General features: G+C 47.8%; 1 protein-coding gene across 1 annotated transcript in view; it reads right to left on the reverse strand.

Moving 5' to 3' along the window:
- Positions 1-16,447, reverse strand: part of rab3gap1 (RAB3 GTPase activating protein subunit 1) — a gene marked incomplete at its 5' end in the record, with an annotated part of 37,573 nt that overhangs the window by 18,017 nt on the left and 3,109 nt on the right. Inside the window, 12 exons of the mRNA XM_080536970.1 lie at positions 3,205-3,585; positions 6,055-6,109; positions 7,242-7,414; positions 7,693-7,794; positions 8,375-8,541; positions 9,699-9,791; positions 10,022-10,095; positions 11,667-11,735; positions 12,008-12,089; positions 13,389-13,488; positions 13,748-13,913; positions 15,434-15,553. Coding sequence (XP_080393096.1) covers positions 3,205-3,585; positions 6,055-6,109; positions 7,242-7,414; positions 7,693-7,794; positions 8,375-8,541; positions 9,699-9,791; positions 10,022-10,095; positions 11,667-11,735; positions 12,008-12,089; positions 13,389-13,488; positions 13,748-13,913; positions 15,434-15,553 — 1,582 coding nt within the window. The remainder of the gene's footprint in view (positions 1-3,204; positions 3,586-6,054; positions 6,110-7,241; positions 7,415-7,692; positions 7,795-8,374; positions 8,542-9,698; positions 9,792-10,021; positions 10,096-11,666; positions 11,736-12,007; positions 12,090-13,388; positions 13,489-13,747; positions 13,914-15,433; positions 15,554-16,447) is intronic.

Raw genomic sequence — 16,447 nt, forward strand, 5'->3', positions numbered from 1 at the left:
TATAATACGGCGGGGCGAAGGCGAAGTGGTGAAACAACACTTTTACCCGCAGACTAATTAAACCCGGGGAAGGTGAGACCGCCGCGCCGCGCCGAGCCATCCGCCTCATTACAAATGAAGTGGCAATGACAGGAATCCTAAAACACCTATCCTTCTAGTCTACCACACCTCCACACACACACACACACACACACACACACACACATGTATACGTACATGTACATACACATACATGATACCCCACCTCTACCCCCTCCCTCGATGATAAAGACACAGAGAGAAAAAGAGGGGGGAGGCAGACAGAGAGAGAGGGAGGGAGAGAGAAGGTGAGGGAGGGAGAGAGAAGGTGAGGGAGGGAGAGAGAGAGAGGGTGAGGGAGGGGGAGAGAGAGAGGGTGAGGGAGGGAGAGAGAGGCGTGAGGGAGGGAGGGAGAGAGAGAGGCATGAGGGAGGGAGAGAGAGAGAGAGGGTGAGGGAGGGAGAGAGAGAGGGTGAGGGAGGGAGAGAGAGAGAGGGTGAGGGAGAGAGAGAGAGGGTGAGGGAGGGAGAGAGAGAGAGAGGGTGAGGGAGGGAGAGAGAAAGAGGGTGAGGGAGGGAGGGAGAGAGAGAGAGGGTGAGAGAGAGGGGGTGAGGGAGGGAGAGACAGAGGGCATGGCAGGACTGGGAGGGGGACAACGTCCCCAGACAGAGACAGAGTAGCACAGAAGAGCAAACCGACATCCAGATCATCTATGGATGCAGGGATTTAGAGAGAGAGTATAGATGGAGGGACAGAGAGAGAGTTTCATGATTTAAAGAGAGAGTATGGATGGAGGGACAGAGAGAGAGTTTCATGATTTAAAGAGAGAGTATAGATGGAGGGACAGAGAGAGAGTTTCATGATTTAAAGAGAGAGTATGGATGTAGGGACAGAGAGAGAGTTTCATGATTTAAAGAGAGTATAGATGGAGGGACAGAGAGAGAGGTTCATGATTTAAAGAGAGTATAGATGGAGGGATAGAGAGAGTTTCATGATTTAAAGAGAGAGTATAGATGGAGGGATAGAGAGAGAGTTTCATGTTTTAAAGAGAGAGTATAGATGGAGGGACAGAGAGAGTTTCATGTTTTAAAGAGAGAGTATAGATGGAGGGACAGAGAGAGAGTTTCATGATTTAAAGAGAGAGTATAGATGGAGGGACAGAGAGAGTTTCATGTTTTAAAGAGAGAGTATAGATGGAGGGACAGAGAGAGAGTTTCATGATTTAAAGAGAGAGTATAGATGGAGGGACAGAGAGAGTTTCATGATTTAAAGAGAGAGTATAGATGGAGGGACAGAGAGAGAGGTTCATGATTTAAAGAGAGTATCGATGGAGGGACAGAGAGAGAGGTTCATGATTTAAAGAGAGAGTATAGATGGAGGGACAGAGAGAGAGTTTCATGATTTAAAGAGAGAGTATAGATGGAGGGACAGAGAGAGTTTCATGATTTAAAGAGAGAGTATGGATGGAGGGATAGAGAGAGAGGTTCATGATTTAAAGAGAGTATAGATGGAGGGACAGAGAGAGAGTTTCATGATTTAAAGAGAGAGTATAGATGGAGGGAAGGAGAGAGAGTTTCATGATTTAAAGAGAGAGTATAGATGGAGGGATAGAGATCGTTTCATGTTTTAAAGAGAGAGTATTATGTTGTTGTTTTTTCCCTATTCTATTTTTTTGTGTGTGCAGGTGTATGAAAAAAATAATAAACTGCTTTGGCAACATTGGTTTCTCTTTACCTGTCATGCCAGTAAATCTTATGTGAATTGAAAATAATTGAATTGAGAGAGAGAGAGAGAGAGAGAGAGAGAGAGAGAGAGAGAGAGAGAGAGAGAGAGAGACAGTGAGTGTCATGGAGAGAAGGACAGACTCCGAGAGAGATGGAGAAAGGTGGAAACAAGAGGGGAACAGGGGTGGTGGTGATGCATGATGGGAGATGGGAGGAGAGGAAAGCTGAGTGAGGAGTGTGTGTGTGTGAGCGAGATAGGAAGAGAACGAGAGATATCCCCCTGAGAAACAAACACTGCATGATGCAAGATACAACCAGACAATGTGTGTGTGTGTCTGTGAGTGTGTGTCTCTCTCTTTGTGGATGTATGTGTGTGCGTGTGTGTGTGTCTGTCTCTCTCTCTCTTTGTGTATGTACTATGTGTGTGTGTGTGTGTGTGTGTGTGTGTGTGTGTGTGTGTGTGAGTGTGTGTGTTTCTGTGTGTGTGTCAGCAGAGGATGAGATTGCGCACGTGCACACACACACACACACACACACACACACACACACACACACACACACACACACACACACACACACACACGCGAAGCCATCCGGGCCAGCCACAGAAGTGCTGACGTTGGTTTCTCTCCCTCACACACTCCATCCATCCTCCCTCCGCGACCGCTCCTCTCTCCTAACTCTGCCAGGTGTCCAAGCCTCTGTCTCTGTCTCTGTCTCTGTCTCCTTGTGTGTGTGTGTGTGTGTGTGTGTGTGTGTGTGTGTGTGTGTTGATAGAGTATCTCCTGCCAGCCTCCCTCCTCCCCTCACCTCTCCCAGTGTTAATTATTAAAAGGGTCAGCCTTTTGCATTAATTAGCCCTACGTTTCAGCCCCTTCTATAATTGATGAAGGGGGGAGAGGAGGGGGGAGAGGAGCCACAAATCTCTCCAGGCTGGTGGTGAGCTGTGAGCTAACTCAGAGAGCGGTAGGGGGGGGGGCTGCTGAAGCAGACAGACTCACAGACGATTCACTGGTGGCCACTTAATGCCGGAGGATGTTCTCTGTAATTGTATATGCTTTAAACACTAGACTTGCTGCGTTCATAAATTTGACATCCTTAAGGCACACACACTTTCATAAACACGCAGTGAAGTGGTATGACCACATAAGCACAAGTCTACTCCCTAAACCGTAGAGTCTTAAAAGCTAATTAGGTGTATTACGGTAGGTTAAACTGTATTATTATTTGATGTATTATTATGAATTATTGTTACTGTGTTTGCGATAATGAATTGCAATGAATGGAGTCATGGTCGGGGCAAAGGTATTCATGTTACAGTGATGTATTATTGTTCCATTGCTAATAATGCGTAGGTCAGTGTGTGTGTGTGTGTGTGTGTGTGTGTGTGTCTGTGTGTGTGTGTGTGTGTGTGCGTAGAACATGTGTCGTGTTTCACATGGCCGCCAAGTGTGTGTCTGACCTGTGTGACAGGGATGTACAGGGGCTCCTGGGAGTTGAGCAGGGTCATCTTGCCGTGGGGGTGGAGCCTGCCCTCGGGCTTGGCCTTACTGGGCTCCTTGGCCCCTCCCTTCTCGCCCCCGTCTGTGGGCGGGGTCTCCTTCAGCTCGTCCGTGTCGCTGAGACACTCGAAGAACTCGTCCTCGCTGTCGCTCCACGAGTCCCACGACTTCCCGGGGGACACCTCCCGGACCCCGTCCGCCCCCGACGCGGCGGCGCTCTCCGGCCCCAGGCGCCCGTTCTCCCCGCCTGACGCCGCCGCCGCCTTCTTCTCCCTCCCTCCCTCCGCGGTCTTTCGTCCGTCGTCCCTCGCCCTCTTCCTCTCGATGCAGCAGTTGAGCATCTGGGAGGCACGGAAGACAGAGAGTGATGAGTGCAGGGACACTGCAGAGCTACGGGAGGCCGTGTGTGGGTGGGTGTGTGTGTGTGTGTGGGTGTGAGAGAGAGTGAGTGAGTGTGTGTGTGTGGGAGAGAGAGAGAGAGAGAGAGAGAGGGTGTGTGTGTGTTTGTTTGTGTGTGTGTGTGTGTGTGTGTGTGTGTGTGTGTGTGTGTGTGTGTGGGTGTGTGGGTGTGTGGGTGTGTGTGTGAGAGAGAGTGAGTGAGTGTGTGTGTGTGTGTGGGAGAGAGAGAGAGAGAGAGAGAGAGAGAGGGCGTGTGCGTGTGTGTGTGTGCGCCTGTGCGCGGGGTCCTGTACCGCCCCCCCCCCCCATCCCTCGGCCCATTATGGAGCCATTGCTCATAATCACCGCCCTGCGTGCCGACACTGACACCCCCCCCCCCCCCCCCCCCCACTCTTCACCGAGGCCCAGCTGTCTACCTCTACCCAGACGCTTTATTACAGTGGCCCACTTCCCCCCTCTAATATTGATGCATGCTTAGGTGAGCGGGGAGCCGGAGGAGAGCGAGGGGAGGAGAGCCAGGGAGCCTCCTAGGCAGGCTCAGGCTTATGAGCTGGGAGCTCTCTCCCTCCGACTCCGCCTGGGCGCCTCCTCTTATTGAAGCGATCGGAGATAAAGAGGCTCTCTCCACTTCGCCTTTCCATCGAGATGTGACCCGTCTGAATCTCTCTCTCTCTCTCCCTCTCTCTCTCCCTCCCTCCCTCCCTCCCGTCTTTCCACTGAGATATTACCTATCACTCTACCTTTCTCTCTCTCCCTCCCTCCCTCCTTCCCTGTCTCGGCCTCATCTTTCCACCGAGATGCTACCTCTCTCGACTTATTTCTTTATCCCTCCCTCCCTCCCTCCCGATGTCTTTATTACCGCTTCTCCCTGTCTCCCATAGGTGAGGCGTAGGTGGATGAATAACAACAGCAGCCCAGACTGTTTATGGGTCTGGGTCTGGCTCTGACACAAACAGCTTGGCTGCAGGGAGACAGACAGACAGCTCTGTGTCCGTCCATCCGTCTGTCCGCCCCCCCCCCCCTCTTGCTCTCTCTCTCTCTCTCTCTCTCTCAGCTGGGCCATAGGGAGACAGACAGCTCTCCCTCCGCTCGCTCTGTCTCTCTCTCCATCCCTCCCTTCTTCTCTCCCTCACTCAACTGGGTCATACGAAGACAGACAGCTGTCCGTCCATCCGCTCGCTCCCTCTCTCTCTCTCTCTCTCTCTCTCTCTCCCCCCCCCCCTCATTCCTTCACTCCCTCCCTCACTCCCCCAGCTGGTCTCTAGGGAGACGGACAGCTTTCCATCTGTTCACTCTCTCTCTCCTTCTCCGTCCCTCACTCCTTCTCCGTCCCTCTCTCCCTCACTCCCTCACTCCCTCCCTCACTCACTCACTCAGCTGGCCCACGGGGAGACAGACAGGCCGCACTCCGTCCGTCCGCTCCCTCTCTAATTCTCCATCACTCTCTCCCTCCATCACCCCCAGTCACAATAACACTATGTCTGACAAAGACATCAAACCGTATCAAAACTGCATCCGTTCGCTGATGCACACCATTTGACACCCTCCCCCCCCCTCGCCATCCCATCGCCCGCCTCACCGGGATCCATTTTCACTCAATTGAGAGCAGACCCAATGGGAGCGCAGAAGCAATTTAGCCCTAATGTGTTTCTGCACGGCTCCAAACCAGCAACCGGGCTCCATGCAAAACAACCAAGCTACCAAATAAAACAGCGTTTTGCAGATCCTTGTTATGAACAAGTAGTCGCCCCGACTTAATCTATCTTAATACGTTCTTCCTCAACAATGACTGTCTGCAGACAGATTGCTTTAGTATTGGGATTGACGCTTTTGATGTAACTGTTGTTTCGTATTGGTGGGGGACTTATTGTTGGTCTTTATCAAAGTCTTCCCACGATGCTTTGTTGTCTTGCCTTCAGAAGGGAAAGCTCTTACAAAGCCTATTAGGATTTGGGTAAAACAGCCGTGGTAATGAGCCGGGGACAAATTGACTGTATGTAGCAGCAGAGATTGGAGGACAGGCTCACACTGTAATGCATGGAATGGAATGAGGAAACGGTCTCTATGCCATGCATTTATAATGATCCCCGTCCTCCGCCGATATCTACCTCCGTCGGCCTCCACTGGTGTGTGGTGATCATCGCGAAGGGGATCACAGTGTGCCATGCAATAGTTTGTGAGACTGTGGTGGGTGGACCTCGGCCCCTCTAAAGACTTTCATCGAGGATCGTATGCAGTGTGAATCCCAAAGATCGCGTCGCTCACAGGTAAAAATCGCATCGAGCTTGTGTGTAAAAATATTTCCGGTTCGTTATGACACTATGTCAGGCCGCCACAGTCTAGTGGTACAGGCACAGGTAGTTCGTGTGAAACACTGGGATCATATGTAGAAGGGAGGTTTGGGTCGTTACCTGGAGTTTCTGGTGGAGCAGACAGCAGCGGAGGTCAGGGGCACCGCCGGCCAATCTGTAGATTAGGAAAAAAGGGATCAGTATATACATCCTGAACAGCTTTACTACACGCTTTAATCAGGAGAGGGGATAGAGAGGGACGTGGGTCAGTATACATCCTGAATAACGTCATTAGTCACGTACAGATCTGGGTTGGATTCCATTTCAATTCCAATTACTTTAGATATTTAAAGCCATTTAGCTGACGCTTTTATCCAAGGTGACTCGCGTTGCAGTGAATGCATCAATTTTTAATCGTGGTCTGAATTGATGTCTATGGACAACTTCCATATCAATCTAGATTGATACGCACTGAGATTACATTGATCCAAACTCACCCAACCAAACTGGTGTTCTGCTAATTGTATCCTGTCTTATTTGTCACTTACTATGTCCTGTACTATCGTCACTTTTTTTAAATCTTGAATTATGCTTATCGCCTTAATTGCAAAATGTCTGGATAGTGGATACTGCTAATTGCAACGTGTCTTATTCGTCACGTACATCCTATACTATCGTCACTTTTATATCTTGAATTATGCCTGTTGCCTCATTGTGTTGTGCTGCGACGTCAGGAACCGAAGCCCAATAATTTTACTCTCTTACTCTCACTCTGTCAGTTTGAAACTTGAAACTGTGGAAACCGTATTCTTGAGCTGCACTTCTGCCTGTCAAAGGAGACTTTTCTGTCACTGTGTGACAGACAATAAAGCAATCTTGCAATCTTGAAACTGAACCCGTAGGTTAGTAACAGAACTACCCTCTAAATCAAAAATCAGATTAAAAGACCCGAACTACCCACTGTACATACTTTGTGTTTTGTCCCCCGCCCCCACCTGTGGTGTATGTCCCCACCTGTCCTACCCGCTGTACATACCTTATGCTTTGTTGTATTGTTCTTCCCATGATGGATGTATGTTTATCTTGTAGATAGTACTAGTTATTTGTCTGTATTATCTTGTAGATAGTACTAGTTTTTTTTGTCTGTCTTACATGTAACGATGAATTGAGAATCAAGGACCCCAATTGGGTTTTTATCCTGTTAGTTGACCTTGTATGTAATATGTACTTTCATGTACCTACTTCTGCAAATCTTCTAATAAAGTTTTCAATCAATCAATCAATCAAACCAGGGGTTCTCCTCTCACCCGTAGACCAGGTGGTTGTTCTCCCAGCGGTAACGCATCTCCAGGACAAACTCCTGCCAGAGGTGAGCCACCGCCCGGACCCCTCCGTGGTAGAAGTTCACCAGACACACGCACAGGGCCAGGCGGTAAGTCAGGCTGTCACTGGGGGCGGACTTCAGCTGGTTGTACAGGTTCTAGATGGATGTGGTGGTGGTGGTGGTGGTGGGTGGGAGGGGGTGGGGGAGGGGTGGAGGAGATTTGGCAGTCAGTCAGGACGGCAGTGCTGCAGTGTTATAAATCCTAATAAATGTTCAAGTTTGACCGCAACTGCGCAGATCTGTCTAGGATCAGCAGTCGATAAGTGAGCAGCTTTATGCTTTATCCAGACAAGCTGAGATGACAGACATTCATCTTTTTTTTTTCAAAGCGTGGTGAAGAATGAGAGTGGGGTACAGGTGCAGGGAGGACGTACATATTCAGAATCCTTCTCCTGCTCCGTTCTCCCATCTGGCTGAGCAGCCTTGCCCTCGCTATTCTCAGGTGACTTCTCCACGGAAGCATCTGGGAAGAGATACTGATACACACGCATGCGCACAAGCAGACACACACACACACACGCGCGCGCACACACACACACGCACGCACGCACACACACACACACACACACACACACACACACACACACAGGTTCACACACAGTACTCTCATACATAGGCAATATCTGTCTCTTACCCCTCAGACAGAGACTGCTCTAAAGATCTCACAGAGTGTCGGAGAGGAAATGTTTTATTCACCAACTGAGTCACCGGGGAGCTTCTGAGCCAATGGCGGTCAGGGTTTCATGGCTGATTAGGAAGCTATTCCACACACTAGGCGTAGTAAGATTGGAGACTGCGGAGTCAGCTCCTCTTTGGCTGGTTCACATGCACGCACACGCACACGCACGCACGCGCACGCACGCACACACACACACACACACACACACACACACACACACGCAAAACCTCTTCTGGATGTCAACAAACCTAAATCCTCATAAGCCATCATCACAGCTAACATATGGGCTTTAAGTGCTTTTGTGTGTGTGTGTGTACGTGTGTGTGTGTGTGTGTGTGTGTGTGTGTGTGTGTGTGTGTCTGTGTCCATCCTCTCACCAGGAGTATGGAGTTGAGCACGTCGTTGCTGAGCGGAGACTCGTCGACGCGGCGATGGCGGCGGATGCGTTTGCGGGCGCTGTGCACCATGTTGGAGACAGACAGCTTGGGGATGGGCACGGCGGTGGGCTCCGTCAGCTTGGACAGGGCCTGGCTGATGTCACTGTCTGTAGCCAGGGGGAGGGGCAGGAAACAAAGGAACACGGTACTCAACAGGAAGTGAGGGTGCGGACTGAGACAGCATATGCTCTCTTCACATGATGCGACAGTGAACAGACACGAGCAGGGCGTCTCAATACGTGACCAAAGTCCAGACGTCACAAACTGCTGAATGTGAACAAAAAACTGAGACACTTGGGAGACAATTTTGGGAGACAGGCGTCATCGTTACGATTGCCAGCAAAAGAGCGTGAGTGGTGTAGCAACGTCCCTGGTTCATAAGTGGTGTAGCAACGTCCCTGGTTCATAAGTGGTGTAGCAACGTCCCTGGTTCATACGTGGTGTAGCAACGTCCCTGGTTCATACGTGGTGTAGCAACGTCCCTGGTTCATACGTGGTGTAGCAATGTCCCTGGTTCATAAGTGGCGGCGCAAGATCCCCGGGTCGATTCTGGCCATCGACATATCCTACATGTCATCCCCCCTCTCCGTCACCCATCCATCCTGTCAATCTCTACTGTCTCTATCCCAATAAAGCAGAAATTGCCTAAAAACATATTACAATTTTTTTTACATTTTGAGTGAGCGCGGTTGCAAATGGATGTTAAATTACAGTAAATTACTCAATTTACCTTAGGATCGTGAACAAATTTGGCACAAATCAGAACATATTTACAGTTTGTGAGAAACCACTTAGATACATTAGCTAGCAATCAGAATGGTGAAGTCTGTCTCCAAAAATTGTCAGAGTAGTATCTTCTATCTGTCTCCTCTCCTCCATCAGCAACGGTGAGTACCGTAATCGGGGCCAATCTACATTCGGCCAGTGAAAGCAAAACCCTCCAGGCTATGTAGAGTATATCCACCTCTATTTTATATTTGTATCTATTTTATTCTATCTTTATTTTGGCCTATTATTCAATTGTCACTTTATTTTGTTGTTGTTGTTGCTGTTCTGTGGACTGAGCTGCTGTGACGCCTGAATTTTCCCACAGGGGATCAATAATATAATAATCAATCATCTATTTACCTGTCTATATTGATTTCTCCTGTCTGGCTGTTGTTTTCAGACCAGTGCAGGTGAAGGAAAGGAGACAGGGAATCACTAGACTACCGGGACGCATCTCTCCAGAGCCTTGGAGCGACACTAAGGCCAGAGGTCTTACCTTTGCCCTCCTCATCAGACATGCCTCTCCCCAGGACCTCCTCAGTGGAATCCTTACTACAGCACAGCTTGAAGAACTCTGTCAGGAAGTCACCTGCAAGGAAGATAGAAGCTTGAAAAAACGAGCCCCAATGAACATGCATTATACCAACTCAGATGAGTGTGTGTGTGTGTGTGTGTGTGTGTGTGTGTGTGTGTGTGTGTGTGTGTGTGTGTGTGTGTGTGTGTGTGTGTGTGTAGGGTGTGGGGGCTTAAACACATCACATGGTTCTCAATAGGATTCTATTTTTTTTATTATTATTTTGTGAGAGTGTGGGATCTTACCCAGCAAGCACGTGGGGTTGTCTGCCTTCCTGACTCGGACTGACCAATGAGGGGCCTGGAGAGGGTCCAGGTCACTGTGAGGGTCACACAGAGAGCACATATGGTAGCGTCACATGGGGGGAGAAATTAGACTGATCCGGATCCAGTATCTCACCATGGTACATTACTGGCAAGGTTAGGAGGGACACACAAAGGTAAATAAACTTTGCTCTCTAACAGGAGAGCCCAGTCATTGTTTCCTTTGTGTCATAGACTGCTATGTAACTGGTTTGAAGGTAAGGTCACATGGTAGAACGGAACAGGATAAGAACAAGGAAATATACCGTCAAATGTACCCTGGTTGGCTTCTCAGGGATGGATTGAAATACAACCACATTCCATTATCAGGTTGTTACCGAACGGTGTTGCGTTCCCCATCCCTACGACCAGAGAGGATCCTTGTTGCCATGTCATTAGTAAATCAAATAAATAAATGGTAAAATAACCACCAGTTTAAACTCCAAATTAAGACCAACATTCCAGTACCACCCCCAGAAAGCTTAGAAGGGGGGGATTCATTCATACATTCAGGCATCGAAAATAACAACCCATATCTACAGAGGGAGGACCAGCTTGTCTTTAGCCGAGGTAATCTCCATCATTATCCATCTTTCTCTCTTTTCAGGTGCACGTTTTTATATTTGTTTCCATTACGGCGCACTTCAAAGAGTCCAGAATCCCGAGCGTGAGCGTTACACAAGCAGAACAACAAGCAGATTCAGGCGGGAGGGTTTGCGTATAAACACAAACACTGTTAATACGACGCGACGGCTCACTGAGCGTCATTTCACCACTAAACTGAAAAGCGTAAAAATCATTCGACATGAATTAATTTCAGCTTTAATGCAGTCGAAACGCCGTAGCTGGGGCACTTGTTATATCCCCCCTCACACACCTCCTCCACATCCTCCCCCTCACACCTACACTGTCTGGCACAGAGGAAATTAATACGGGTAACAACCTTTCAGTGTTGCTGAGATACTGCTAACTTGTTTTTACCCTTGACGTCACCGGGATGTCTGCTTTATTCTCCCACTCAATTCTCACTTTGACTTCGTTTATTTTTTTATTTAAAATGTTACATTTTCGCCTCAAAAAAGTTTGATTCGTTTCTCACAGCACCTCCATCTTTCCTGTTTGTTTTCCTATTAATAACCAAACCATTTCCTGGAGAAGAACTAGCTCAGGTTAGGTTATTGACATGTTTTTCAGTGCATATCAACAAGCAGGGCCGAGGCAGTGTTCATTTTGGCAGGCTTTTTAAGTCACTTAGTCTTTGGTGTTTAGATGAAGATGCACACCAGTTCTAGTCACACCAAGTCACCTCAAATGTTCTTAGTTCCAGTCCAGTTCCAGTTGATGAAAACTGAAAACATTCCAGTGCAGTTTCAGTCCACAAAAAACCCAAAACATTTTAGTCTAGCCGTAGTCAGCGACGAAAACTCGACTAAAATTTTTTGGAACTGGAACTGGACTGGAACTAAGAAAAATGGAGGTGACTTGGTGTGACTAGAACTGGTGTGCATCTTCATCTAAACACCAAAGACTAAGTGACTAAAAAGCCTGCCAAAATTAACACTGGGCCGAGGGGAGCGTTGATACTCACGAGTACACGTCGTTATCCACCACGATGCCTTCTGTTAGGTGAGGCCAAGTGGTAGCCAGGTGAAGCTCACTGTCACAGCAATGACAGAAAACACACACATTATTTACATGTTCCAGGTCTTTAGGAGGGACAGTCAAGATGTAGCCTGAATAGATGAGAACATTATGAGTTAACAATAGCAGAGTTTCATTATCTACCTGTCTCACTAAATGATACGGACATTTTATAGTCTAATCTGTGACTAAACGCCTCACATTAAAGGCTAATTAAGGCTTAGAGAATACACGTGACCAGTGAGGTAATTTAAGCACGTATTGTCGTCATGGCTACCATGGCTGTACCTGATTGGGTCTTCACAGGCTCCGAACGGCAGCTTCCCGAACTCCACCCCTCCCACTTCACCACCAATGAGAGCGTCAAAGTCTGAAGGTGGAAACGAACAATGTTACTTTCTTCATGACTTGTCAAACATGACTAACATTCAACACAACCTTGGGAGGAACTAGGGTAAAGAAGAACCAAAACTTGAGTGCCAAATGTTTTATTGAATTTTCTACAATTATTTCGACAGGAGAAAAGGAGATAGGGAGTCATACAAGAGGAAGGCGGGGCAGACAGACAGACATGGGTATTGAGCCCAAGACCTTGGGGTAAAGGCAGATATGTGCTTGTGATGTTGGGTTTATAACCGCTAAACCGCGATATTGGCATACACCAAGGGCTGGTTTCACAGACAAGGCTTAAGCCTAGTCCTGGACGAAATCACACTTTCAATGTAAAATCTGCATTGAAGATGCTTTTTAGTCCAGGATTAGGCTTAAGCCTTGTCTGAGAAACCGACCCCAAATGTTTTAACATTGTCTTAAGGGGTAATAATGCATAACACAAAATGGTCATGGCCAACACATTCGCCTCTTTCCAGCAATAACTTTAAAGCTTTCTTTTAGATCCAAAACAATAACTCCCCTCCAACACTCACTGCTCTACTTCCAAGACAAAAAACAAGACAGGAACGCATCACTAGATCAATTTCACTTGCACTTATCCCAGTTCCAGCTTACAAAAACAACTATATATTATATTAGTTGATATTTCTTTTCACACATGCACTAAAATCTGGAATGAGACCCCGTATTACATTAGAGCAGCAAGCTCCATCTCATATTTCATACAGGCATATAAACACTATCTGATGGAAGGACAAACCTACACCGGCGATGGTGTCAGTTTGTGAGCCGTTTAAAAAGGCTCTTCGACCTCCTACCTTTCTCTCTCGCCTGCCCCTGAACCACTCAAAGACTCAAGCATCACTTTGCAACGCTAAAAGCTACCCCGGAGTTCAGCACTTAACACAACTGCTGCAAGAATCCACTATTGCATTTGGAGCCAACAGTGGAATATATCAGGTTCCTTAAAAGTCGTTTGAGTAATACTGGTGGAGGCGCTGAGATACCAAGCTTACAATTCACCCTGAGGGCAGCAAAAGATTATCCAAAGATTATCGCTAGGGTGGTAGCAGGACGTTGCATCCTTGTCTATTTCCTGTCCTCTGTGTCCATTTCCTGTTCCCATTAAGATGTATTGTAACCAGTTATCACCTGTGTATATAGCTCTGCCTGTCTGTCTGTCTGTGTCTTGTCTGTCTTGTCTGTCTGTCTGTCTGCCTGTCTGCCTGTCTGACTGTCTGACTGTCAGTCTGTCAGTCTGTCTGTCTGTACCTACCAGGAGGCTGCTGTGGCCAGGAGTACTGTTGCCAGTCCTGCAGCACGTAGGTGAAGCGGATGGCGATGTTGATCGGAGGCAGAGGTGTCAGGGGACAGCCCTGATGGGGGGGGGGGGGGGGGACAGAGAGATAGAGACAGAGTGAGGGGTGTGTGTGTGGGGGGGGGGTCTTGGGGGGAGGGGGGTCTTGTGCTGTCTTTACATAATGGTGCAAAGTACTGTGTGATCTCATTGTCAGTGCAGAATGCCTTAGACAATGGACATACGATAGATGATGGACACATTGGCCCATGTAATAGTGGATATTAAAAAAAGAAGGTATCAGCCACATGCCACGAGCGCCGCTGCCCCATACTCACTATCTTGGACTTGAAGATGTCCAGTAGGCCTGATAGGTGGTTGTACTGGCTGGGCACCTTGCGGAGATGGACCATCTCAAAGTCAGTGCGCACCCCCGGGCCCTGGCACTCTCCCGCGTACATCCTCCTCCATTTCTGCTGGATCTGGACGAACATGGGCACCTGGCTGCAGCCACAGAGACAGGGAGGGAGAGAGAGAGATGGAGGGAGGGAGATGGAGGGAGGGAGGGAGAGGGAGGGAGGGAGAGGGAGGGAGGGATGGAGGGAGGGAGAGAGAGAGAGATGGAGGGAGGGAGAGAGATGGAGGGAGGGAGGGAGAGAGAGATGGAGGGAGGGAGGGAGAGAGAGAGAGAGATAGAGAGATGGAGGGAGGGAGGGAGGGAGAGAGAGAGATGGAGGGAGGGAGGGAGAGAGAGAGAGAGAGGGAGAGATGGAGGGGGGTCATTAACTCTATGGAAGTGTGTTGCTGGGTAGTGAGATCATGCTATGTCTCTTGTCCTCCACATCCCGGTTCTACCACAGCCACACAGCAGCATCTGGTGGACAGGATATGAACTGCAGGTGAAACACGAGGACATGAGGCCATCTAGTGGTTGTCACAAGCGTGCGACGTGAAATGTTTTGTGACGAATTAGAAGAATGAGTCTATCTTTCTATCTCTTGAATGATACTCTCATCAACATATAGTGATACATAATTTATAAAAACGATGTTTGTATTTTCTGTTAAAATGTATATTTGGGTGCATTCAGTTACACAGTGAATGTGATAGATAGTTAGGTACTTTATTGATCCCCGAGGGGGAATTAAGGCGTTACAGCAACTCACACCACAAACAACAACAAGTGTGACAATTGAATAATAGAATAATAAAAAAAAAAGAACAGACATAAATAGACATCTGAAACATTGTATACAGTAGCAACAGTCCAGAATGATGCAGCAAAGTAAACTCTTAATGTGCTCGAAGATCCTTTCAACGGCACTGACGGCTTCAGTCAGTACTGCTACCACACACTGTGAAAACTACAGCTCCCAGTCTCTGTGGGAGACCAGGTGACCTTGCTAGCAACCACAGTACTGCTGCCATGAGCAAGGTTCCCACCCGCCCCCCCACCCCCCCCACCCCCCCCACCCCCACCCCTCCTCCATCGTTGCCATGGATACGCAATGACCTACCGCAATCCGATGCCAGGGGAAGCGTTCTAACCGCCCACTGTGTTTCTATTTTAAAATACGACTTGTGACAGCACACAGAGAAATGTACAAAGGGCATAATATGTGTCACCACTCACAGTCTTATGGATATGTAACTAATGTTTTCCTGTCATTTCATGATTATGAACTCATTGGCAGTATCATGCCTTTGTCTTAAATCGTTTGTATGTACATTTTTTCATTCCCCCCAAAAGCTTATTCTGCAATCACAATGAATCGGATTACTGATTGCTGATCTGACTGTAGCCCTGCATCTTGTTGTCAGGAAGACTGTCATCACATAACCATGAAACCATGACTTACAAACATAACATTTCCCATGGAGACAGAGGATCTAGCAGTTGGTATGGTCTTTGCTAACCATCACTCGCCGGTCTGCGCTGGAATGAGCCTGTTTAACACAGCCCTATGTTGCCCAGGGATACTGTTTCCTAGCAGTGATTGTTGCCCTAGGTGACCGTCACTTACCACCCTGTGTTGGCCAGAGAGATGGAGATGGAGCTGAGGAGAAGGTTGCACTTGGACTCACTGATGACAGCCTCGCAGTTGGCCCCCGGCGATATGACCACAAACTCACGCATGCCATACCTGTAGAGAGGGATGGGACACGGTTATGATATAGTGCAAAACAAAAATACGATCACATTTTAGGCCTGGTAGAAATCAAGCTCTATAAAGAGTTCCTGCAATAATAATAATAACATTTATTTGTATAGCACTTTTCCTGCAAACGTTGCAGCTCAAAGTGCTCCAATCATTATATAATCATAATTCAATGATTTAGTCATTTAAAGGCACAGTGTTTCCCCTAGGTTTGCTGCCTTGGGGGGGTGGCATGGACCGTGGCATGGACCCTCCCCCCCCCAGGGGGTAAGACCCTGCGACATACCAGCGTCATGTCCAGGGGTGTACTAACTTGTACATTAAGCCGCCTCACGCTACGGAAACAGGAGATGGGCCGGGCTACTTACTTATGTGGTCTTGACTACCTGTCCACTTTCTCACCTGGTTCTTGCTCTCTCTCTCTCTCTGGTGCACCATCCTGCTCTCTTTCCTTCTCTCCCTCTCTATCCTACTCTCTCCCTCTTTTGCAGTCAACCAAAAGGCAAACATAACAACCAGAGTATTTATAATCTAATAAGAGGTATAAATTGATCCATATCAATTTATAACATAATTATAATTGAATATTGGATTGCTGTGGGCAATGCAGTCAGATAATGTCATTTTGACTTTACTCTCTCACCTGAAAAAAAAGCGTATGTCCAACTAAAAAAACAGACATTTCCAATGCTTCAATCCACTGTCCATGTACTGTAAATATGCCATTATGGTATTACCATAAAGCCCAATTCTAGCAGAATAAGAAAGATAGTATATCTACTTTAAGTAAAATAATAAAGTGCACCCAGTTAGCTCTTTAGCTGGCATGTGTGCCGCAGACTAGCTCATCTAATCACCTCTGAGCTAGCTAGATAGCTT

The sequence above is a fragment of the Nansenia antarctica genome (genome assembly GCF_963989245.1).
Source record: "Nansenia antarctica genome assembly, chromosome: 7".
Lineage (NCBI taxonomy): Eukaryota > Metazoa > Chordata > Actinopteri > Argentiniformes > Microstomatidae > Nansenia > Nansenia antarctica.